The 23,195-nt window shown below is 41.9% G+C and overlaps 4 protein-coding genes across 8 annotated transcripts; 2 read left to right on the plus strand and 2 right to left on the minus strand.

The window, feature by feature from the left end:
* Window positions 1–213: 213 nt before the first annotated feature.
* LOC126772651 (splicing factor 1) lies at window positions 214–7,312 on the plus strand. Of its 4 annotated transcripts, none has more exons than XM_050493053.1 (16): window positions 214–358; window positions 970–1,237; window positions 1,344–1,448; window positions 1,675–1,807; window positions 2,296–2,497; window positions 2,581–2,727; window positions 3,191–3,266; window positions 4,380–4,532; window positions 4,606–4,712; window positions 4,954–5,120; window positions 5,191–5,349; window positions 5,415–5,537; window positions 5,609–5,894; window positions 5,961–6,049; window positions 6,124–6,190; window positions 7,065–7,312. In XM_050493053.1, exons 2-16 carry the CDS (start codon window positions 1,008–1,010, stop codon window positions 7,172–7,174), a joined length of 2,154 nt encoding a protein of 717 aa, XP_050349010.1. In that variant the 5' UTR covers window positions 214–358; window positions 970–1,007; the 3' UTR covers window positions 7,175–7,312. The 4 variants fall into 4 exon arrangements, with proteins under 4 accessions (XP_050349010.1, XP_050349009.1, XP_050349012.1 ...); XM_050493052.1 differs by having other exon boundaries at window positions 225–369; XM_050493055.1 differs by lacking the exon at window positions 214–358 and having other exon boundaries at window positions 766–1,237; window positions 5,609–5,750; window positions 5,817–5,894.
* Window positions 7,313–9,423: 2,111 nt separating this feature from the next.
* LOC126772655 (MOB kinase activator-like 1) lies at window positions 9,424–12,945 on the minus strand. Of its 2 annotated transcripts, none has more exons than XM_050493063.1 (5): window positions 12,755–12,945; window positions 12,264–12,430; window positions 11,003–11,230; window positions 10,753–10,916; window positions 9,424–10,561 (listed from the first exon to the last, which is right to left on the minus strand). In XM_050493063.1, the coding sequence occupies exons 1-5, from the start codon at window positions 12,766–12,768 to the stop codon at window positions 10,481–10,483; spliced, it is 654 nt and encodes a 217-aa protein (XP_050349020.1). In that variant the 5' UTR covers window positions 12,769–12,945; the 3' UTR covers window positions 9,424–10,480. The 2 variants fall into 2 exon arrangements, with proteins under 2 accessions (XP_050349020.1, XP_050349019.1); XM_050493062.1 differs by lacking the exon at window positions 12,755–12,945 and adding an exon at window positions 12,516–12,664.
* Window positions 12,946–13,225: 280 nt separating this feature from the next.
* LOC126772657 (cytochrome c oxidase subunit NDUFA4) lies at window positions 13,226–16,125 on the plus strand. The gene is made up of 3 exons (XM_050493065.1): window positions 13,226–13,413; window positions 13,796–13,942; window positions 15,992–16,125. The coding sequence occupies exons 1-3, from the start codon at window positions 13,372–13,374 to the stop codon at window positions 16,046–16,048; spliced, it is 246 nt and encodes an 81-aa protein (XP_050349022.1). The 5' UTR covers window positions 13,226–13,371; the 3' UTR covers window positions 16,049–16,125.
* Window positions 16,126–16,207: 82 nt separating this feature from the next.
* LOC126772650 (programmed cell death 6-interacting protein) lies at window positions 16,208–21,734 on the minus strand. Its single transcript, XM_050493051.1, has 14 exons — window positions 21,475–21,734; window positions 21,209–21,327; window positions 20,964–21,091; window positions 20,372–20,525; window positions 20,143–20,267; window positions 19,756–20,068; window positions 19,555–19,678; window positions 18,868–19,045; window positions 18,603–18,797; window positions 18,409–18,531; window positions 17,864–18,226; window positions 17,638–17,787; window positions 17,443–17,560; window positions 16,208–17,349 (listed from the first exon to the last, which is right to left on the minus strand). The coding sequence occupies exons 1-14, from the start codon at window positions 21,672–21,674 to the stop codon at window positions 17,141–17,143; spliced, it is 2,499 nt and encodes an 832-aa protein (XP_050349008.1). The 5' UTR covers window positions 21,675–21,734; the 3' UTR covers window positions 16,208–17,140.
* Window positions 21,735–23,195: the final 1,461 nt, after the last annotated feature.

A 23,195-nucleotide genomic window follows, 5' to 3' on the forward strand; every position in this document is an offset into this window, starting at 1 on the left:
TACAAATGCATTATATATTTTGTATAATTATGTTAGTAAAATTGTACCCAAATGCATTAAAATTGTAATCGATAAAATGATAAAACACGGCTAATTCCAACCACAAAAGTAAAGACAAATAAACAACATTGACATTGGTTGACGTAATTGATATCATTGGTCGAATAATCTATTATATTCAGTATGGATTCGTGATCAAATGGCGTTTCGAATTTCCGCGAAGTTGTAATCGCAACTGTGGAAGTTTAATTAAAGTGGTCATAAGTAATTAAATAAAACGGTGTCGCCTTATAAATATATTTATAAATTAATCAAGACCAGTTTGCAGTGCATAAAACCGCAGAACTATTAGCAAATGGCAAGGAATATGTAAATCTATGGTTTCTTTATCTTTACTCCTTATCAATTTGTTCACCAAAAGAACAACCTCCATACAATATCATTTCTTTAAATCACATATATTTTTAATCAGGTTTTTTTGAGTAAAAGTATCCTAATCATTAATTTAATTATTATGATGAGTTGGCATTATTTTATTCATAAGAAAAAATGTCAAAATATCAAAATGCACACATATATTGTATGTAAAGGAAATACATTTGTGAAAATCGTACTAATAATATATATAATAATGAACGTAAAAAATGTGTCTAATAAAAACAATTAGTATATGAATTTTATTATATTTTAATGTTATAAATAAATCTAATGTGTGTTACTAGTAAAAAAAAATATCTGTCGTCAATTCAACATAGACAATAATGACAAAAAAATTCTCCATCTTGTTTTTCTACTCATAATACTGTGCTAATTGCTGAATTCAGAAAGTATTAAGTGTTGTAATTTAATTTGAGATGGCACAAACATAGTTTTAAACAATTTATTGCATTTGTTTTTTTATACAAACGGTTTTGCATTCAACAAGTGTGTCACTTTATGAGTTAAAATAAAATATTTCTTGCCGTATAGCCGAAGACATCAAACAAGTGTTCGCCAGTGACTAAACAATGAGCTCTCGTCATAGGGATAGGAGTCGATCACGGTCGCGAGATCGTGATCGACACAAGGAAAGGGACAAGGGACGAGATCGTGATCGTGACAAAGATAGAGATCGGGACCGTGATCGTGATCGTGAGCGGGATCGCGATCGCGATCGAGATCGTGACCGTAACCGGGACAGAGACAGGGACAGAGACCGGGATCGCGACCGTGATCGCGAAAGACACCGATCTAAAAGGTGAATTTATACACAAATCAATTAAAATAATATTTGAACTGTCTTTGGTTTACCTCATAGAGGTTCTGTTTCAATGTCTTGAATATAGTAAAATAATATATTTTAGGGATAAGGAGCGTGATCGCAGCCGTAGCCGCGATCGCCACAAAGAAAAAAGGCGTAGTCGCTCCCGCAGTCGTAGTCGAAGTCGTGGAAGAAAGTCTAAGGACAGGTATAAGACTCAGGAGTATCAAGAAATTCTTGCCTAGTGCGCTATTTGATAGTATGTGTGCCAAGTGGTCCTTAAATCAGAATACAGAAATACAAAGACCAGTTATGGTCAGTAGCCAAAAAACTAATGAGTTGATGGTTACAACAAGCTACCTTTGCTCTGCCCTGTTAACGCAATAATATAAAATTACTGCTTTATTCAGCCAAAACTTATTTATAATATTCAGGGATGGCACCATTGCACTTCTGGATCAGATGGTGGGGACTACTACCAAAGCTACTGCTCGTCAAGTGGCAGCCCCCACTAGCATCAACCCTGCAACACAAGCAGCCATATTGGCAGCCGCTGCTGTAGCACAGGTACAGGACCATGAAGTACTTATGAATACTTAATTACTTGAACATGCTAACATTATAATTGATTTCAAAATAATAAGAAGTTTCTGATTGTGGCAGTGGAATGTGCAATAGGAAATATAAATTTAATCAGATCTTCATTTATAGTGAATTAAATTTCTTAAACATTAGCAGCACAAAGCTGAAGAGAGTCAGGTATTTATTATAAAAACATACTTCAATCACATGTTTTTATAATTATTATTTGTATTTCAGTAAATGTTCACGAAAATTATATAAAATTTGTTCTCATTTTATTTGATATATATATATAGATTAGACGGAGATCTTCTCCAAGAAACGGTAGAGATTATTAGTGTTCAGTCCATGAGTCCAACTCGGAACACCCCGCCTCAGTCTCGGCTGTTACGTTTGGTTATGCTTCCATCGTTGATTTGGTTGGGTTGCATTATCTCGAGTAATGATGTTCCGCTTGCGCGGCGCCGTAACAGACGTTTGTGGCGCAGCGGCGCATGGCGGCGCCCGTGCAGCCCGCCGCCGCCGCCGCCGCCGCGCTGTCGGCCGCCACCGCCATCCCGCCGCCCACCTCCGTGCAGCAGAAGCTGGAGATGATGCAGGCGCGCACCGAGTCGCGCTACCGCGACAAGCCGCCCTTCGACCACCACCCCGACGACGACAAGGACGACGGCCAAGGTAGCTGCGGCGCCGCGCTCGCCGCGCGCGTGGTGAGTGCCGTGGTGAGTGCCCCTGACCGCCGCTGACCGCCCGCTGCGCAGGCCCGCCCGGCGAGACGGCGGCCGAGCGCCGCGCGCGCCGGCGCCGCACGCGCTGGATGGGCTCGGAGCACGACAAGACCTTCATCCCCGGCCTGCCCACCGTGCTGCCGTCCACCCTCACGCGCGAGCAGGAGGAGCAGTACCTCCGTGAGTGTCGACTCTGCCTGTCTCCACCTCGATCGTGTTCTCTCTCTCTCTCTATTCCTTGATTTGAACTCGATCGTTATGTGTAAAGTTATATTTAAATCATATTCTATTTGACTCACTGAATTAAGTAACAAATGTTAGTATACGTGTCCATACGGCCGTCCTGCAGAATGTGTTTACACTTAGACCTCTGATGTCCGCAATGCACAGTCGATGGATGAGTACTACAATACTCGACGTCGTATCGGTTCCCTAAGCATTTGAATCATTACATTACATTACGACAATCTGTTTACTTAAGTTAATCTATTAACGTGTTCTATTAAATTGCAAAATGCTTGTTTAATATAATGTGTAACGAGTCGCCGTAGCTCGGAGCGCTACGTCACGCTACGCTACGGTGGAGGGGCGCAAGTTCTAATGAGAGCACGTGTCCGCGCGTGGCTAACCCCTTCCCTTGCAGTGCAGCTGCAGATCGAAGAGGTGAGCCGCAAGCTGCGCTCCGGCGACCTGGGCATCCCCGCCAACGTGGACGAGAGGTACTGCGGCTGACGGTACTCTGGGTATCCCTAGCTTAAGTTTCTCTCACTGTATACCTAGAGATGTATATATAGAGATGAGACGTATCGCTGAGTGACGTGTACGTGTGACAGTACCAGAACGTGTTAACTAGTCTCGCGAGAAGCCGTGCTACTCTAATATCAAGACATTCCGCCGTGGATAGCAATTGTTTATTTCATTACTAAACACAAGTACTTTTTATTCATCGACAAATTATTTAGTTTACATAGGTAGTAGGTTTTTGATAATATTAAAAAAATGTAATAGGTAATGTTATTGTTCTTTATATAAGATCGTTTAATTTGAGGAGTACATTTTGGCCGATCGCGTATTCACGTCTTACTGCAAGACTGAGTCTAGCGAGTCCATTAGACCAGTAAGCTTAGACTCGGGTGCCACGTCACGTCTCCATTGTACAGTCACGCTTAGTTAGTGTTAGGGTCGCTCGTGTTTTGGCTGCAAATCGATCGGCTACAAGTTATTAACCTATAAGTTTCCCGACAGGCACTCGAGAAATCGAAGAGCTGTATCGTAACTAAAGTCAGTAGTGCTATGCGCTCCGCTCCCTGTGCAAAGCGTCACTAATGCGTCATTTTCTATTTTGCAGGTTGCGCACAGCCGCACTAATTGCAATTAATGACTTTAATTTCCTATTAACGAAACTCTTTTCAGCGACGCAGGTTTAATTATGACCTAATTATTTTCAGCGATTAATGTTATTGCAATTTCAGGTGTAACCATTTAAATAATGAAATGTTTTTTCTCAGGCCGTACCGTAGCGTAGGTGCTGATAGACGATAACGGAGCATTTATACGAACATATAATATCTGACGTCTAATATTAGCCCGTGGCTTTATAGTCGAAGTCTTATTGAACTGAAGGCGTAGCGTATCAAAAATAATAATAAATGTTACACAACACACACACGGCTGCACATCGATCCACGTCGGTCGATTGTGTGCGCTTGCGCTCTGCTTTGTTCGATTCGAAGTAAGAAAAGTGCAGTTTTCAAAAGGACATAGAAAGTAACAAAATGGAAGCGCTCGAGGAGCGCAGTGCGGTGAGCTCGGCTAAGCCCCTCGTGTTGCAGGTCTCCGTCGCCGGAGCCCATCTACTCCACGGACGGCAAGCGCCTCAACACGCGCGAGTACCGCACGCGCCGCAAGCTGGAGGAGGAGCGCCACCGCCTCGTGCAGCGCATGCAGCAGATCAACCCCGAGTTCAAACCGCCGCCCGACTACAAGTACGACTACACCACCGCCCGCACCCCCCTCCCCCTCAGCCGCCCCCTAATGAACATGTCCGCGTTGTTGCAGGCCTCCCATCATCCGCGTGCACGACAAGGTGATGATTCCGCAGGAGGAGCACCCCGACATAAACTTCGTGGGGCTGCTCATCGGCCCTCGAGGGAATACGCTTAAAGGTAATCTGGCCTTTACAAACCTCTCGTGCCATTTGCACATATATTACTGTTAGTTGTGCGGCATACTCTCACTGTCCTGCGCTCGCAGACACAAAAGTTAAATAAGCTGTACCATTATAACAATATCAAGGTGACATTGGTGATGGTACATGGATACTTTTAAAGAAAATACGTCTATAATGTATCGTTGAAATGGAATTTGCAACAGCGACCTCTAGCAAAGTTGTTTGTGTATTCGCAGCGATGGAGAAGGAGACGGGCGCAAAAATAATTATACGAGGCAAGGGCTCCGTGAAAGAGGGGAAAGTGGGGCGCAAGGACGGCCAGCCGCTACCCGGCGAGGACGAGCCGCTGCACGCCTACATCACCGCCACCAACGCGGACTGCGTCAAGAAGGCTGTCGAGAAGGTACCATGCCTCGCTCGAGCCGGCCGACTCGGGAACTCGACCGCGCGAACTATACGAGTTGTCGTTGCAGATAAAGGAGGTGATCCGCCAGGGCGTAGAGGTGCCCGAGGGACAGAACGACCTGCGCCGCATGCAGCTGCGGGAGCTGGCGCAGCTCAACGGCACGCTGCGGGAGAGCGACGCGCCCCGCTGCGCCAACTGCTCCGCCGCCGACCACAAGACCTGGCTCGTGAGTCGCGCGCCCCCACCGCGCCCGCTCGCTCCGCCCCGCCCTGACCGCTCCCCTCTGTGCAGTGTCCCGACAAGCCGAACGTGACCAACAGCATCGTGTGCTCGTCGTGCGGCGGCGCGGGACACATCGCGCGGGACTGTCGCGCGCGCCGCCCGGGACACGCGCCGCCCGCCGCGCACGACAAGGTACGGGAACGGGCGCGCCCTGAACTCGCACCGACGTGGGTGACGCTTTAACGAGGGACTCTCGCGTGCAGGCCAAGATCGACGAGGAGTACATGTCGCTGATGGCGGAGCTGGGCGAGGCGCCGCCGGGGCTGGGCGCGGGCCCGCTGCGGCGCCCCGCGCACTCGCCCTTCGCGGCCGCGCACGCGCCGCGCGCCATCATGCCGGCGCCGGGTGAGTGCGCCTCCGGGCCGGCGGGACTGGCCTCGCGGGCGGAGACTTTACCGACTGTTCGTGCAGGAGGCGGCCCGCCGTCGCTGCCGCCGGCGCCGTTCCCGCACGCGATGCCGCACGCGCCGCAGCACGCGCCGTGGCTGGGTGAGCGCCGCGAGTGCCGCGCGTGAGGTGGTGAGTGAGTTCGCGTCTGACGCGTTGTCTGTGCAGGCGCGAGCGCGGGCGCCAGCGTGAGCGCGGCGCAGCCCCCGCCGCCCGGCAGCGCGCCGCCCTTCCCGCCGCCGCCGCCCCCGCACCAGGTACCGCTTCCGACCGACTTCTGGGACTCTCGTGTACGGCCAGTTAATCGTTTTCATATTGCGCATGTTTACAGGGAGACAATCCAATGGGTCCTCCGTCCAACGGTCCCGGCGGCCCGCACATGCCTCCGCCTCCGCCGGGTGAGTGACTGTCGATTCGACCTCTCCGGTTGAGTAACAGACGACTACAATATTTAAGCTATATTTTGTTATTTTCTATAAGACTCTAAAATTGTTCGAACCTAAAGTTTTAAGAACCGTATAATTCGGATAATAATCATTCAAGTAATAGTCCAGCCACTACGTCGAAAAAAAGGCATATAAATGATTTTCGGATATGTTGCAGAGGGGGGCTTAGTAAAGCTTATCTTCAAATTGTCAAACAAGATTTCCTATGAGCTTTCGCTGCCTTGTTGAAAAAGGGTTAAATTTGGTTTTTCTTCAATAACTCGCGGTCGCGATACTAACAGTATACTCATATACATTTTTGTTGCATTTTTAAGCTCCGCATTTAAGGTAAATTTTTTCACCTACCGTTGGTCGTTGTTGAGATATCAATTTATCAAAATTTTTTATCAATAATTTAATCAAGCACTAAGAAAAAAAAGACGTTTCTGATGGTTACTAAGTTGTAAAGATGTAAACACGTAAATAAATACGTCTATACCAGCGGTCATTATGTTAATAAAGAAAGTCGTGTGTCTACGTGTTCTTGTCCTCGAGGATGTCTTTTCATCGAGCTGTGAAAGCTATATATAATAAGAAATATTGGTCGACAATTTGAAGTTAAGCTTTTCTGAGACCCCTACAACATATCCAAAAATCAGTTTCCTCGGTTCACGTGCATTTTCAAATGGATATAATGACTGGATATAAGTAAGAGTAAAATATAAATAAATTATATATTTTTAAAATTAATATCTCACTGATTAGGAAAAGAGCAATTTTATAGTAATATTTTCGTAAAAATAAAATCCATATAATCCGTAAAAATAAAATGAAGTCGCGGCGGCAGGCATGCTGGGCATGGGCGCGTGGCGCGGCGCGTTCGGGCCGCCGTGGGCCGCGCCGCCCGCCGCCTTCCTGGCGCCGCCGCCGCCGCCGCCGCCCGTGTCGTCGTCCTAGCCGCCGCCGCCCGACGCCGGACTCGTAATCGTTTCCCTTCGAGGCCGACGGAGGCTCGACCTCGATCGCGTTTTACTTTTCCGAATTCAAATACTTATTTTTAGCGAGTTGTGGTTTATAACGAAGAGAAAACGGATAAGTATATTTTGCTCTTGCACAAAATGTCTTCGGTGGCGTCCTTTAAAATGTCCACAAAATGTTGTAATAAGTAAACGATAATGAAAAAAGTGTCTTTTCTTTAAACAAAAAATCAGGTTTACTAAACGTAAAGTGTGTATGCTCACTATGAGTTTGAGCTGACGATGAACATTTACTACGGCGAAGGTAACCTACAACCCACGTGATATTTAAAATATACAGTCGATGGCGTATTGTATTTAGAGTTGTCAATAAAAAGTAAAGTAAGTAAGTAGCAGCCTGTAAATGTCCCACTGCTGAGCTAAGGCCTCCTCTCCCTTTTTGAGGAGAAGGTTTGGAGCTTATTCCACCACGCTACTCCAATGCGGGTTGGGGGAATACACATGTGGCAGAATTTCGATAAAATTAGACACATGCAGGTTTCCTCACGATGTTTTCCTTCACCGAAAAGCACGAGATGAATTATAAACAGAAATTAGTTGTCAATGCATAACATATATATGAAAAAAATATGTTTATATAATGTAAACTATTTTTTTAATGTAGTCAATTTAGGCGCTCTCGTATAATTTTTGGTCCCTGACGGATCAGTTATGACTGTGACGTCACATCGCCAGTTCGTTATTGCGGGCGACATTTGCGATACGCGCGTTGATAATTTTGTATTTATTCTATCCCGTTTTGAGACTTGACGCCACGAAAACTTATAATTATTTTAGAACGATTATTTTTATATTATTTTTTGATAAATTTTGAGCAGGGTTTCAAGAGGACAAATAAATAATCGACCGAAATTCGTCCTCTTTCACAAATCACACGAAATATACTAGGGCAAAGTCCAAAGACAAAAACTTGCAAAGTATCTTCTTTTATGGAATGTGTGAGTTATACATAATTAATTACATGTATATGTTCTTAAGCGAGTATTTTACTCACAAAACACTTTAGAATCATTTCACGATTTTTTTACTAACTATGAAGTAAATATAATTTTGATATTTTGTCGAAAGAGGCTACGTAAGGCAGGAGTAGCGGTCTTTAGATAGTGAGCTTATATCAGTTATCAAATGTTAAACATGAGCAAACCACATACCGAAATTCTCGGTAATATTCGGCTGGTCGGCCAGCAGCGCACCCTCACACAGGGCCAATGACAAATACGACTTGTGCACATTCGCCCAACACGTAAATGACTACTTAACTACTTAAAACAACGTTTTCTTATAAAAGCGTCGCCGACACTCAAATCAGGTTTATTTTAATTACTATGTTAAATCCAAATAGAGGATAAAGAACAGTTTTGTTGGTTTGCCCCTTATTTATTCCATAAAGAAAAAAAAATGGCCATAAGCACCCACGGGTCACCTTTTTAATTGCTATCGAAATCGACTCCGAGTACATAACTACTCACCAAGCAACGCGTTTTGAATGTGTTTCCGACAGAGAAGCGCGTTAAACAGCGAAATCAATGACTCAAAATAGTTTTTTTTTATAATTTGTATATTAATTTCATATTACAGTTTTATAAATAAAATAACATCAGTCGCGCGTAGATCACGTACGGATCTATTGCCGATATCTGGTACAATAAAGAATGTAGAAGAATGCGCAAAATAAATCTATTAACTTAATTAACTAATACATTATACATAATATATATATAGCGTTACAGTAAACACGCCACGATCGTTTACACGTCAACACAAATAAATAAGGAACCTAAGTAATTACATTGCGTACCATTTCGCCCAACAGCTCTCCGGTACAGCGTTATGAGACACGGGACACTTTTGTAATAAATGGATTTACAATATTAAAACTATTAACTAATACTAATTGCATGACTTTTTCTTGCAAAAATACAAAAATATGCATTTCACGCCCAAACGATGATGTTTGTTAACGTTTATTATCATATTTTTTTCGAAGAATTTTGTAATTATAGTTATAAAGGGACGGCTGAGCTACCGAGACTCGATAAGCACTCCGCACTTTAACAGAGATTTTGCAATGGTCTTGTCACATCCACTAACAGGACAAACGTCGACTTAGGGTCCGTTCACACAGACCGGCTCGGAGAGCATCGGCCTGCTTTTTTCTTTTCACACAGACCGGGTCGTATACGCTTGGAATTGGCCGGAGCGGAGCCGCCAACTATTTCACATCGACCGGCTGGAAGAGATCTGAAAGCGGGTGCGAGCGAGAAAGAGCACGCAAGCGGAGCCGGTCGGCTCCTTTTATTACTTCACACGAAGCGCGTTCAGGCATTTTTAATGACAAAAAAGGTGCAAATGCAAAAATAAACTTTACTACAATCACTCAAAACACTGTTTCCAACGTGATAAAAATCTGCTCTCCTCTCCGAGCCGGTCTGTGTGAACGGACCCTTAAATGATATCTGAACGATGACTATTTATTACAATTAACAGAATCAGATCTAAGAGTTATAACCTTTTTCTTTTAAATATAACCCTGTATGGAAATTACAAGATTTCGTATAAAACTGTTATTTCCTGACAAAATGACAGTTTTTTTACAACGTAAATGGTTTTATAAATCATGTTACATAGACGTTTAAAAATAATAATAATAATTTAAGTTTCTTAAATATTGCCTATATCGAGTTATCGCTTACTCGAAACAAAACGTAAATAGCCGATGACTTGTTACATTGTTATATATAAAATCACTTTTACAAATGTATACTAACTATTGTATTTTGTATCTAATCTTACTCATTACATAAGAAGGTATAAATCATCTATATAAAGTAATATACTTTAATCTCGTTCTAAATGCTAACCGCCGCGTGTGACGTCACGTTGAATGTAATTCTCTCGTAGCAGTTGGCTCACTCCACCGAGTGGCAGGTACAGACACGAATCATGTACTGGACCGCTCTCTGAATACTCCATATCACAAATTCATTCACAAAAATATCAAACATTAGTATAGTAAATAGAGGTCGAGTCAGAGTGAGAGTCGCTTCAATAATAGAGAGTAGGGCACACTTGAGATTGAACCTGGTTACATTAACAGGTATGTCCACGTTTAAGTACACCTCTTAATTCTTATTGTGTTTTGCAAAAATAATACATTAACATAAGTTACATAATTGAATTCGCTAGAGACAGTAGCCAGGAGGGGCGGGGCTTTTTGAGGACGGCCTCATCGCGCCTCCTTGGCGGTCAGCTTCTCAATGAGTTCCTGCAGCGGCGCCAGCTCTCGCCGCTCGATTAAATTAAACTCCTGCGTGCAATAAATTACAGATTATATTATTTTAGAGCAAGTCATAGAAGTTAATATGCATAAGAAAAAAAATCTTTAAATAATGCTGTATGAGTATTGTATGTGACCAGCTCAGAGAGTTAGCACTCGCGCTTAGGTGAAGTTACTCAAAGAGCCAGCACTCATAAGTATAAAAAAGTAAAAGAAGAAACCTGAACAAAAAATATGAAGTGTTTGAAAGAGGTGTTAAGATGTGCCTCCTCTCCGAGCTGCACCACCTCGGGGAAGTGCTGGTGGTAGATGTGTGCGTAGACGCGGAACAGTCGCTTTAATATGGTTTTCGCCATTGATAAGAAGTTTTTAGGAAATGGCACCCCTGAAAATAATTGTTTATTTTTGCTTATAAATTATTTTCCAAACTACAACACATGTTTGCAAACCATACAAGAGGTTTTGTATTACCTATTTTTGAGGGGAAAAGTGTTTCATCGTCTAGCTGGTCCTGCGCCCATGTCATGAGATAATCAATGTACTTGGGAGCCGAACACTTTATAGGCTTCTTGACAGTGTGACCGTCGGCCCAGTGGTACTCATACTTGGGCCCCGCCGACATCACCGCGCATGATTCCTCCGTACAGAACTCAGTGATTGTACCATACAACATGTTAATCTGATTGAAGAAGTCTACCGCTAGAAATCAGAACATAATTTTAAGTTAAATCAATTAACTAATGTTTAACATAATTTATTATTACAGAATTAAGCTCACAAATTATACATTAAAAAGAACAAAACTAACTAGCAAAAATTTGGTTTCAAGAGTTTTCATCATTCATCATAACCTAACAGACAGTTCATCTAAAAATTATTAATGGCTTAACATTGATTAAATACTACAGTAATGCAGCAGTGAAACCTTTGCATCCTTATCCTCTTGGACTGAGATTCAAAGGCTGAGGTATTGACACCGTGACCGTGACAGCCTGTGAATGTCTCACTGCTGGGCTAAAGGCCTCATCTCCCCATTTGAAGAGAAGGTTTGGAGCTTATTCCACCACCCTGCTCCAATGCGGTGGAATACACATGTGGCAGAATTTCAGTGAAATTAGACACATGCAGGTTTCCCCACGGTGTTTTCCTTCACCGCAAAACACGAGATGAATTATAATCACAAATTAAGTTCATGAAAATTCAATGGTGCTTGCCCGAGTTTGAATCCACGATCAAAATTAATTTAAAAAAAGTTTTGGGTTAATGAACATGTAAATAATTCACGAAGAAATATTAGATAGTATTCTGTTTAGTGTGGAGGTGGCCTTACTAACAAAAAGCACTAGAATAGGTCTAGAGTTCAACTTTTTTTTCAGTGTTATAAGTATGCTTGAAATTGGATACAGATTATAATTATTATTGAATTGAAAACCTAATGGCAAAACAATAACATTTTTGATGATCTCAATACAGCAACATTTAGTGCAAAAACCATCCACTATTGTTGGTAATTTATTTAAATAAAAAAAAAACTAAAATCAGGGCACATTCGGTACAAATACCTACAAACAAAACAATTACAGTTTTGCAATTATATTATCAAGATTCATAACAAAAATACATATCGACCAGGCTTCCTGTTGATTTCATACAACTTCTGAGTCACCATATAATTTAGGTCAATTTATTGATTATATATATACAATTTATTGTTTACCCTTATAGTACTTACTGTTTACTGCAACCCATTCGTTGAGGTCTTCGCCTTCAGGCAGCATGACGGCGAGGCGGAGGTTTCCGGAACCCAAAGTAGCGGCTGCATGTCGCATTAGGTCATACTGATGTGTTCCTTCGGGAATATTTTTCTTTGGCTTAAAGGTTTTATTAGATCGACTGCCACTGAAAAATTCACAAGAAAATAAATTACGCTTGCTGAAAAGGTTAATTTGTGTAAATAAATTTATATTATCAGACATATATATACCTACGAACTATTGATATGTCAAACTTAGTCATACGATCAAACAAAGCCTCGCCTGTAGACCGTGTTAATGTAGTATGTAATAATAATTTCATTTTCTTTTCGATTACATTTACACTAATATAACATTTTGATAATTCACTGATAAGGCAGAAAACATTTTTGCAATATAAACAAAATAGCAATTAAATGGAAGACATCATTTATTAATAGATTCAAATACGATTGATGTCAATACTCACAATAGAAAACTCATTTTTTTTATCGTTATATTTCGTCAAATTACACACTAGCCTCCTGAAAAATAGCACCAAACCATTAAAATAGGTTATTTATTTAGCAATTTCAATCAGTAACTCAGCCTGTCAAATAATTTTTAATATGACATGATACTTGATAGTACAGAGTACAGACACAACAGCAGCTATATTGCTAATTGCTATGTTCTAGAGCAGCGATACCCAAACTTTATAGGGGCTATAAACACGTGTTGGTCATGGTGTTGCGGGTCGCAAACAAAAAATATTTAGGTAATGATTTCTAAGGTTTTGAAAGTGGGAAACTTCGAATAAACGCTGTCTTTCATAGTTATAATTCTTCTTTGACCCATAATATATAAAATGCTCAAAAATGCATGAGAATTTTATTTAAAAATTATAATTGTCTGTTTTTCTTTTAATACGTATATTTTTTCAAAATTAATTTTATTTAATATTATAAAGTTTTTTTTTGTAGCAACACTTTTTTCTATAGTCTTTGAATCGATAAGCTTAGTCGAATTACGTACTTAAATTTAGCAAATACTGCTAGACAAGTCAAGTATTAACTAATACGATCAAAGAATAGTAAAAAAATCATAATGCAGGGCCTAAGTTTTCAAAGCTTAAAGAAACACAAAGCTGTAAGTAGAATACAATCATGTTGAATTTTACTTTTATTACTACGCCTTTGCTTACTACGCCTTTGCTTACATAATTAACCTGCAATCTTTAATTATATCTCTAGGCAGTATTTTTTGTGTTTTTCAAAAAATGTCACATATATATATATATATATATTTATAAATTATTAATATATCATTCGTAAAAAATATGAAATGTATTAACAGCTTACATAGGTAATGTTGTGAATAATTATGTTTTGAATTATCACTTAATTGTTATTGAATACGTTTATTTTATTAAATACAGATTTTTCGAACCAATTATAAAATTAAACATAAATTGTCATAACAAACAATTTTTCGAAAGATTACATTTAAGTAATATATGATTTTTTTTTAGTTGATTCCTCTTTACGTTTGCGTGGGACTGGGGTGTAGTGCTTCGGTGTTCTATTTGGCACGCCTGGCGCTGCGCTCACCCGACGTTTCATGGAACAAACGTACTAACCCCGAACCCTGGCAGGAGTATAGAAACAAGCAATACAAGGTAACACTGACTTAGTTTTGTTGGGATACACTCACAAACTATTGCAAGAACGTACTTTATTTCAGTTGAGACATCAACCTATATAATGTACGGTACATCAAATGTGCAGCAACAGCATAGATCTATAAGAATTAAATAACTAGCCTTGGCAATGTATCTATTATGTAATATTATATTGATTAATATCATTGAGAAGTTTATTACCATTATACATATTCTTGTTTACCTTCAATAAGACAATGTATAACATTTATTTATAAGATCGAGCATTTGAACTTTTCAAGAGCGTTTATAATATAAAAAATATTATTCATTTTAGGAAGTTAATAGAAGAATAGAGATGAATTTAAATAATCCATAATTGTTTACCAAACTTCTTCCTTTTTAATTCTTCCTATAACTGTGGGTTAAGGTTCATATTCTGTCTCTACTTTAATTACTATATATGAAAAGGATTATATTTGACTCAATGCTTGTTATAATAATATACTTGTACAATATTTCAATACAAGCATATTTAAGCTAATAAATTATAAAGTTAATTTGTTTAACTTATGTTAAACTCATCTCATAATCATTCATTCCAGCTTTAAGTGGGTTTTCCAAAGCTTTCCCATTCACTAAGGCCTCATAATCATATGCTATTTGATTGTCACAGAAATTACGTATATGCCACAAATAATAAGGTTACCCTTATAGTCAGCAAGAGAAGATTTCATCATCATCATATTCAGCCCACATGAATCCACTGCTGGACATAGGCCTCCTCACAGGCGCGCCAGTTCTCCTGGTCCTGTGCTAGTCGCATCCATTGAGCACCCGCCATCTTCCTAAAATCGTCTGACCATCGGGTGGGTGGTCTGCCCACTGGCCTTTTTGCTTCTCTAGGCCACCACTCTGTGACGACTTTAGTCCACCTTCCGTCTTCTCGTCTGGCCAAGTGTCCAGCCCATCTCCACTTTAACCTCGTGATACGCTTCCCAATATCTTCGACTTTTGTCTTTCGTCGGATTTTTGCGTTTGGTACACGATCAACGAGGGAGATGCCTAGCATAGCACGCTCCATCGCCCTTTGTGCCACTTTTATTTTGTGCATGTTATGCTTAGTGGACGTTTACTAACTACTTTCGGCACCGTAGGAGAGTATAGGCAAGACACATTAGTTAAACACCTTGGTCTTGAGGCATTGTGGGAGTTTGGATGTCAACGTATCTTCGAGCTTTCCAAAAGCAGCCCACCCTAATCCAATGTGTCGTGGCCTCTGTGGTAAAGCAGATGACCACAAGATAAGCGTATAAGATCCTCTCCTTGTCTTCTTACCTCAGATAAACCGATCACATCCCATTTTATACATTGAACTTTCTCTAGGAGTTCATAAAGCCTTTCGTCAGCATTCAAAGTCCGAGTATTGTAAGTAGCCAGGGTCATTGTATGGCAGCCGGGTCTCTTCCGGAGATTCTTTGCACCCTCCACCCCGCCGGAACCGTAGCCGCTGCCGTAACTAGGAATAGCGGGGCTGCCGGGGACTGAGGGCCGTGGTATTGGTGCGCTATTCATTTTGAGGGGTTTTTAGCCTTAAAACGCCACGCTGGCCAGGCGGCTGGGCGAATCTTCCTGTCACGTTGGCCTGTTCCTCACCAGCTCCTTCCACCAAGACAGAAGCTGGTGAGCAGCAGTTATCGGGAGGGACCACTGGGAGGTGTGACTCGGAATTGAGCTTCTAACGGCAAACCGGCGTAAAATATTGATACTGAATCACACAGCATCGCTATCTCCCACCAATTCGCCGTCAGAAGCCCCATTTTCCCCCCCAAAGAGAAGATTTACAAAAACAAATTTTAAAATATATGTTCATCATTTAATATAAATTAGTCGTGTTATAGTATTGCAGCAGCATGATGGAGTAAGTTCCAAACCTGCCTTTCAAAAGTAGATGCGGTCATAGCCCAGCCCTGGGATGTTCACATGTTTCTTCTTTTTTTCCAGTGATGTTTTTTTTATGTGAAACGTAAAATCATATCAAAAATTTAAATGATTTTTTGTTTGCAGTTCTATTCGCCCATCAGAGACTACTCAAAGGAGGAGTCACCTGCACCCAAATACTAAACTCGTTTTTTTCCACAAAAACGCCATGTTATAAATTAGAAAATTTAATTTAATAAATAGTGGTATGTGATATTTAATTTCATATGTGTTTTATTTATTGTCAAGTTAAACTTTTCATCTTTTAAAAGTTGTATTTTAACAGGAAGTATAAAACAAATTAATTAATAAATATATTTATATCTAAATATTTTATTATTAAAATTAACATACTAATTCATACTTTGGAGATTATTAATTTATTTTATATTAAAAATACAACGGAAACAACAGTCACAAGATTATGCACCTCAATTACAAACATAATAAAGTCTCTGGAAACTTGTGACTCATCGCCATATGCTTTGTATTAATTTCATTACTTGTTATATCAAATCTTCATCAGTCTTCTGTTGCCATTGGATGTATAAAGCGAGTCTTCTTGTTCGAGTGTTAACAAAATATACTTTTTTGGGTCCAATTTTAGAATAATATATGATTTATCAAATAGTTATTTGTATAAACTTAACAATTTTAAATTTTCATGATAACTTTTGAAGCTTTTTGTTGAATGCTTTAACAATAAGTAAACTCCAACAGTATCAACACATCTTCAATATCATCACGTGCAGCCACGGAACTTGACCAACAAAATAAATTAAATTGTATTTGTCTTGCATGTTGTTAGTAATATCTGTTTATAAATTACCAGTACCGAAAGCTTACGATTAACAAAATAATAAAAACTTTTATCTTGTACATAAAACAATATTTATCTGTAGCACACAAGCACCCTGCCTCAGTTACAAACCTATATACCCATGTGATCTTTATACATTTAAGGTTTATCACTCCTCACTCTTTGTCTATTTTCTCTTACTTTATAGAATAAGTATGCTAAGAATTTTGGCAACTACAAGTGCAACGAAAGTCTACATAATATTATAATTGTGTGCGTACACACATACATTGCTTATATTAATTACTACATTTACGTCAAAAGTAAGATAATGCCAATTTCCGTAACACTTGAGATATATGCAATATTCTTTAGTTAAGCATAGACGATTTTTGTAAATAAGAGTGATGTAAATGCAAACATCCTCATAGGAGCTTCTACTGCTGCTGGTAAGGGTTGTATCCGGCGGGCGGCGGCTGTGGGTACCCGGCGGGCGGTGGCGGGTACTGGTAGGGCTGGTAGGGTGCGGCAGGGGGGGCGCGCGAATGATGGGGGTAGGGCAGCGTCGCATACGGATTGTACAACGCAGGCATCGGCGCGTACATCGGGTAGGGAGCTGCGGCTGCGCCGTACGGTAGCGGCATACCTGAGGACGAGGCGACTTATTCAAATTACGTTTTCTTTTGTTTGTAAATAAAATAAAATATAGAATACGTTAAGAATTAAGTGCTTTAAATACCCTGTGGCTGTGAAGGATACGGTAGTACGGCCGGCTGCGCGGCCGAAGCGGCGGGCGAGCCGGAAGCCGCTGGAGGGGGAGGCCGGGGGGGAGGGTCTTTCTTCGCAACCGCGGCGGGCTTGAAATGTATAATAAATAACGTAAGTTACAATTTTTTAGACTTAGCATAAGTAAGGCCATAGAAGGCGAAGGCACCTCGTCCACGGCGTGGTGCTGCGGCGGCGCTGGAGCTGCGCGAGGCGGCGCGCGGGACGCCTCTTGCGTCAGGTCCTTCAGCAGCTCGTCCTTCTCCGTCTTGCGTGCGAAGCAGAAGTCGGACACCTTGTTCTGGAACGCTAGTAGCAACTGGAAGGGACGCAAAAGTCGAAACGTTATGTAAAGTCGGAGCTATCGATTTATTAGAGCGCTCGAAGGGGGTCACCTGCGTGAGATCGTTGTAGAACTTGACGCCTTCCTTGAGGTTGCCGGTGAGGTCCTGATAGGCGTCGTAGGCGGCGCACAGCTTGCCGAGCGCTTCGTCGCGGCCGCTGGCGCCCCCACGCGTGGCCATGAGCGCGGCATGCGCGCGCTGCAGCGCTTCGGCCAGCGCCTCCTGGCGCGCCAGCGACTCCTGCGCGCGGCGCTGTAGCGGCGCCAGCGCAGCGCCCAGCGCGCCGGCCGACAGCGCGGGCTCGTCCACAGCGCCGTCCTCCGCCAGCGCCGCCAGGAACTTCTCGCGGAGGTCCACCGTTGCGCTTTTTAGCTCGGACTCGATCGCGTCGCGCTCCGCTTTCACCTCCTCCACCTGCGGGTGACGTGCCCCTCGTGAAACCTCTTGGACGTCACACGAGTGTGCGGTAACACAGACATAAATTGTTTCGAAATCTACTGATGGTGAACTCTCTCGAGCATTCATGTTTAGTTCTACTGCTCACGGCGCTACGAGGATACGGATATTAGTATATATATGTATATGCAACCGCTCACCGTGTGCATGAGCGAGCGCAGCGTCTGCAGCGCGTCGTCGTCGGAGGGCGCGTCGGGCGCGGCTGGCGCGTCGGGCACGCCGGCGTCGATCTCGCCGTCGCTGCGGCTCAGCAGCTCGATGTTCTGCAACCACACACGAGTCATAGCGCGTTCGAGACACACGAGCGGCGGGGCGAACGCGCCGGCCCACTCACCTCCTCGTGCTGGCGGAACTTCTGCTGCACGATGGCGTCGGCGCGCACGGCGTTGTCGATGATCAGCGCGTACTTGGAGGCATTCGCGCGGAAGGCCTCGGTGAGCTTCTCCGATTCGGTGCGGGTCCAACGTGCTCCAAACTGCGCGCGCAACGCTGCGTCCGCCTCCGCCTCTTCGCGCAGCATGCGCTCCGCCTGCGAGAGAGACCGGAAGTAAGCGTAACGGAACTCGGACGGAGCGAGGCCACGTCGGAGCGCGACGCACCTCGGTGAGGATCTCGCGGTTGCGCTGCAGCAGGTCGGGCAGGTCGGCCATGAGGCGCCGCAGCGCGGCTGGCCCGCCGGCGGCGCGCACGGTGGCCGCCTTCTCGCGGATGGAGTCCGGCAGCCCCGCGCCGGCCGCCGCCTCGATGCATGCCGGCAGGTTCAGCGACGCCAGGATGCTGAGGTCAAGTTCAAACGTTACTTTAGTTATTTGCAGCGCACCCAGCTGAGAACCTCCTACTGTGTTGCAATAGATATTTATTTGTTTTAATAAAATATTCACCAAATTATTGTAGTTAGGAGTAACGGCGGACTCAATGCCATAATGCCAATGACGAAATGTTGTGTGTGTTGTGAATATTTTTTACTACTTTACGCTTTATCTCAGTTAAAATATGCCATAATTACCATATTTTGGCCTTTTTACTTCTTTTAACTAGATTCTTAAAATTTCTTAAATGCGGGCGAATCTGCGGGCTATGTGCTAGTCTATACTAATATTATAAATCTCGGGTAAGCCACTGAAACGAATTTGGGGATCATCTGTATGAAGCAAGCTTAAATGCCCAGGAGGAACATAGGCTTGTTTTCCCCCACCGGGGGAAGCTCACTAGTAATCAAATAAATTACATACATAAACGTAAAATAAACAAAATAAGAAATGTTCTTGCTGACAATGTTGAGATACCTGTTGAGCAGCTGCGTGGCCTCGCGCAGCTTGTTGATCTCGGCGCCGACGAGGTCGGAGCGCCGCGCCGCACTCGCCTGCAGCGCCTGGTGCACCGACATCGGCACCAGCTTCTCGAACAGGTCTGCGGATAGAGAAGGCGGTGAGCGGGCGAGCGGGCGACGGGGCTGCGACGGGGCTGCAAGGGCGGGCGGCGCTCACCGCGGTGGCCGGCGGCCCAGCGCGGCTGCGGCGGCAGCGCGGCGGCCACGCGCGCGCGCGGCACGGGCTCGAGCGCGCGCGCGTCGGGCACGCGCTCGTGGTAGATGAAGTCGTTGTCGCGCACAGCGGCCGCCAGCTGGCGCGCGGCGCGCAGGCCGGCCTCGGCGGCGGGGCTGCCCTCGCGCGCGCCACGCAGCAGCTCCACGGCCAGCGTCAAGCGCGCGATCTCCTCCCCGAAGGCTTTGTTAGCGCGACACACCTGCGCCTGGAAGTACTGAGTCAGCCCGCGGAAGTTCGCCTGCTTTAATTGGATCTGAAAAGAATTAAACATCGAAGTGAGGAGACGCACTCTTTTGCATCCGCTGGTGTAGACGGAGGTATACTCACGTTGGGGATCCAGTCGCGGTCCCAAAGCGACCGCAAGGAGTCCTTCTGCAGCAGGCGCAGCGTGTCCGAGTAAAGATCGTCGCACTGCGCGCACACCTTGGCCACCATGCTGTCCTTCATGTCATCTGCGGACATGTTAATCAGTAGGAGATTATAGGAATACGAGAAGTACTCATACATTGCTTACATATATTCATATATTTAAAAAGTTTAATGCAAACAAACAAACCTTTAATGCATTTGTAAACTATAACTTCTTGCGCCTGAGCGAGCATCAATTGTGAGAGTGCGTTAAGAGTCTCAGGGTTGAGGTCAGGGGTGGTATCCTGATGCACTGCCATCATGATGTTGCCTTTCAGATATGCAAATATTCCGGCAGATTGCTGTCAGAACATCTTAATATATTATGTATTGTTTTAAAAAGTTTCATTGAAAATTATTTACAATCATCCATTTCAATTAATCATTAAGAATAAATTAAGCCCTAGTAAATAAATTAACTGTTAACATATGTAACACAGATACATTCTACTTACACACAAGAGTCAAAGACTTTCTTACACTGTGTTGGTAGGATACGCTGATTACTTGATTGAAAGACTTACGATCGTGAAGTAAAAAAAATTGCCCATATAACTTTAACCACCATAACTTTCAGCATTTTGTCCACTTATCTGGCCCCAAATCAATACAAGGCCAGATACCAAATAGTTACCCGATATTTCTCTATTTTTTATGCATCTAAATATAATGTTGTAATAACTATGTAATGAGATTTGCACTAGATATAAATGATTCAATAATGTATCAAGTAAATATACCTGTAGTAACTTTGCTGCCAGTTTAAGTGATTCTTCTGAGTCGAGTGGTTGCTGGGCTGCAATTGCACTCTGCATAGCAGCCATATTGAATAGAATACACATCCTCTCAAATGCTAAAGAACTAATAGCTACAAAAAAATAATTATCAATTCACAATAAATAGTTTTATTTTTAATTTGTCTTATTTAATTATCGCAAATATTTTTATTTTCACATTTATAATACGATAATATAAATAAACTTACTAAGGCTCATCCGAAATAAAAATATAGATCCTTTATCAAATGCATCTTTCCACTTAAAAGGAATCTGCACCTCCTGCGGCGGAATCTTACTTTCCAGAGACACGAGTTGGTCATAATAGCTAAAACAATACAAACAATGAATAATGTCTGGTCACTTCAAAAAATAAATTAAATGTAATTTAACCTTTAATAGTTAAATCGATGTTGTAAGTTGAGTTTCTGGTTATAGTATAAATCCATGAAAATGACTCATACTACTTTAATACCTGTAAATAACTTCTAATGACGATTTCTCGAAGACTTTCCATATAGCGTTTGATCTAAGTCGACTAAGTTCATTGATAGCGTCACTATAGTCTTCATTAGTTTCACTAGTATTATATGTAGACTGGATTAAGTTTTTTAACGGTTTTACTATATCTACATCAGAAGATTTCTTAAACGGAACAGACAAGAGATCAGCCATTTCTACAAATGACTTAACGAAGTACGAGCTTGACTAATTTTGTTTGTGACTTCTTGTTCATTTGCTTGTCAACTTGACAGTACAGATTAAGTAGGTAGGTACCGTAGACAGAGAAACTAATAGACCAAGGGGCCGTGAAGTCGCGATTGAGACAGAGATAGTTTGTCAATGTTGCGTATAATGTTGCCATAGTAACTGCATTCCCTGCTTTGGGAGATAAATAATTTTCAGGTGAAAATAATCTTTTAAGTTATTGTTATGAAATTGTACGGGCGAGCGAGCGACGTTGGGCGATGTGACGTCACGCATCGTTCGGTCGCTCCAGAAAAGAATTTAAGAACTCGTGAACTCTAGAAATTGTAGAAAAAAATATTTTTGTGGACACCGTAAAAATATTTCGCCAGTATTTTTTATATTTTAAATATGATTTTTTGAGATAAAAAAATAAGCTCATCTTCCTAATAAAAACAAAAGAGGTTATAAATTTTACTTTTGAATATTTATAATACATTTTTTTAATTAAAATATTTTTTTGTTATCCAACTATACCCCATAACCGTGGCATTGTTTGTTTTGGTTTCCATTCTCAATAGTACTTCAGCATCTTTATATAGTATTGGATTAGCATTCTCCTCAGATATTGAAATCTAAAACACTCAATTAAATTATGAATAAAGAATGGTTGCTACATATATTTCTATGTTAACCTCGTGACTCGGAATCTAATAATATTATAAATTCATGAAGAATGTTAAATAATTTTATCATTAGGAAATTATAAATAGGAGAACGAACAAATTAAAATAACATATTTATATATAACGAAGCACGTTAGGCTATTATTGGACTCCGTATTTATTTGCTTACATTGTCGACGAGTCTATATTTTTTATCGAAAATCGGTACATTTTTTTTAGCTGACGCTGGCAGCAAATTCATGATAAATAATTATAGGTTATGAATGATGAAAATCCTATTATCTTCAGGGTTTTAATGCAATATAAGGTTCCGTCATGCTATGGCATAAATAAACATCACTGAGAAACTATATTTAGGGACAAAACCGTCTGACTTACACATGTAAACACAAGCCGGCAATTTTTTTCTTGCTATCGCTTTTACATGAAATAATACGACAATGCACCATTGTATAACCTTCGATATGATATAAGGATTGTTTCTCTGTATTTTCACTGGATTAGAATAGTTTTCTAACATAAAAATAAGCAAAAATTAAATATTAATAAAAACAGCGAACGCACCAACTGTCAAGTTTGTTTCGTTACTTGAGTAGCTAAACAATCACTAAAGCTGGTTACGCGATAAGGGACAAAAGATTTGATAATTCTATCTCTGTCTAAACCATATCTAACGTAATTTACGTTCTCTTTCTTGTGTAAGTGAGAAGAAAATCGTCATTGCGTTCATTAGTTTCTCTGTCTACGGCCTACCGTAGCGTCTTTATTAGGTACCTATACCTACCTTTACTAAATCCGTTTGACAGCCCAATCATATTAGGAG

The sequence above is a fragment of the Nymphalis io genome, chromosome 13 (assembly GCF_905147045.1).
Source record: "Nymphalis io chromosome 13, ilAglIoxx1.1, whole genome shotgun sequence".
NCBI classification, from domain to species: domain Eukaryota; kingdom Metazoa; phylum Arthropoda; class Insecta; order Lepidoptera; family Nymphalidae; genus Nymphalis; species Nymphalis io.

Coding starts and splice junctions, on each gene's coding strand:
- LOC126772657 (XM_050493065.1), top strand. CDS start 13,372: ATGCAGGGCCTAAGTTTTCAAAGCTTAAAGAAACACAAAGCT. Junction 13,414..13,795: donor GCTTAAAGAAACACAAAGCT/GTAAGTAGAATA, acceptor ATTTTTTTTTAG/TTGATTCCTCTTTACGTTTG. Junction 13,943..15,991: donor ATAGAAACAAGCAATACAAG/GTAACACTGACT, acceptor TTTTGTTTGCAG/TTCTATTCGCCCATCAGAGA.
- LOC126772655 (XM_050493062.1), bottom strand. CDS start 12,607: ATGAAATTATTATTACATACTACATTAACACGGTCTACAGGCGAGGCT. Junction 12,431..12,515: donor GACATATCAATAGTTCGTAG/GTATATATATGT, acceptor TGAATTTTTCAG/TGGCAGTCGATCTAATAAAA. Junction 11,231..12,263: donor CGAATGGGTTGCAGTAAACA/GTAAGTACTATA, acceptor TCTGATTTCTAG/CGGTAGACTTCTTCAATCAG.
- LOC126772650 (XM_050493051.1), bottom strand. CDS start 21,674: ATGGCTGATCTCTTGTCTGTTCCGTTTAAGAAATCTTCTGATGTAGAT. Junction 19,046..19,554: donor GCCACGCAGCTGCTCAACAG/GTATCTCAACAT, acceptor ACTTGACCTCAG/CATCCTGGCGTCGCTGAACC. Junction 18,532..18,602: donor AGTTCCGCCAGCACGAGGAG/GTGAGTGGGCCG, acceptor GTGTGGTTGCAG/AACATCGAGCTGCTGAGCCG.
- LOC126772651 (XM_050493053.1), top strand. CDS start 1,008: ATGAGCTCTCGTCATAGGGATAGGAGTCGATCACGGTCGCGAGATCGT. Junction 4,533..4,605: donor AAACCGCCGCCCGACTACAA/GTACGACTACAC, acceptor GCGTTGTTGCAG/GCCTCCCATCATCCGCGTGC. Junction 5,538..5,608: donor CGCCCGCCGCGCACGACAAG/GTACGGGAACGG, acceptor TCTCGCGTGCAG/GCCAAGATCGACGAGGAGTA.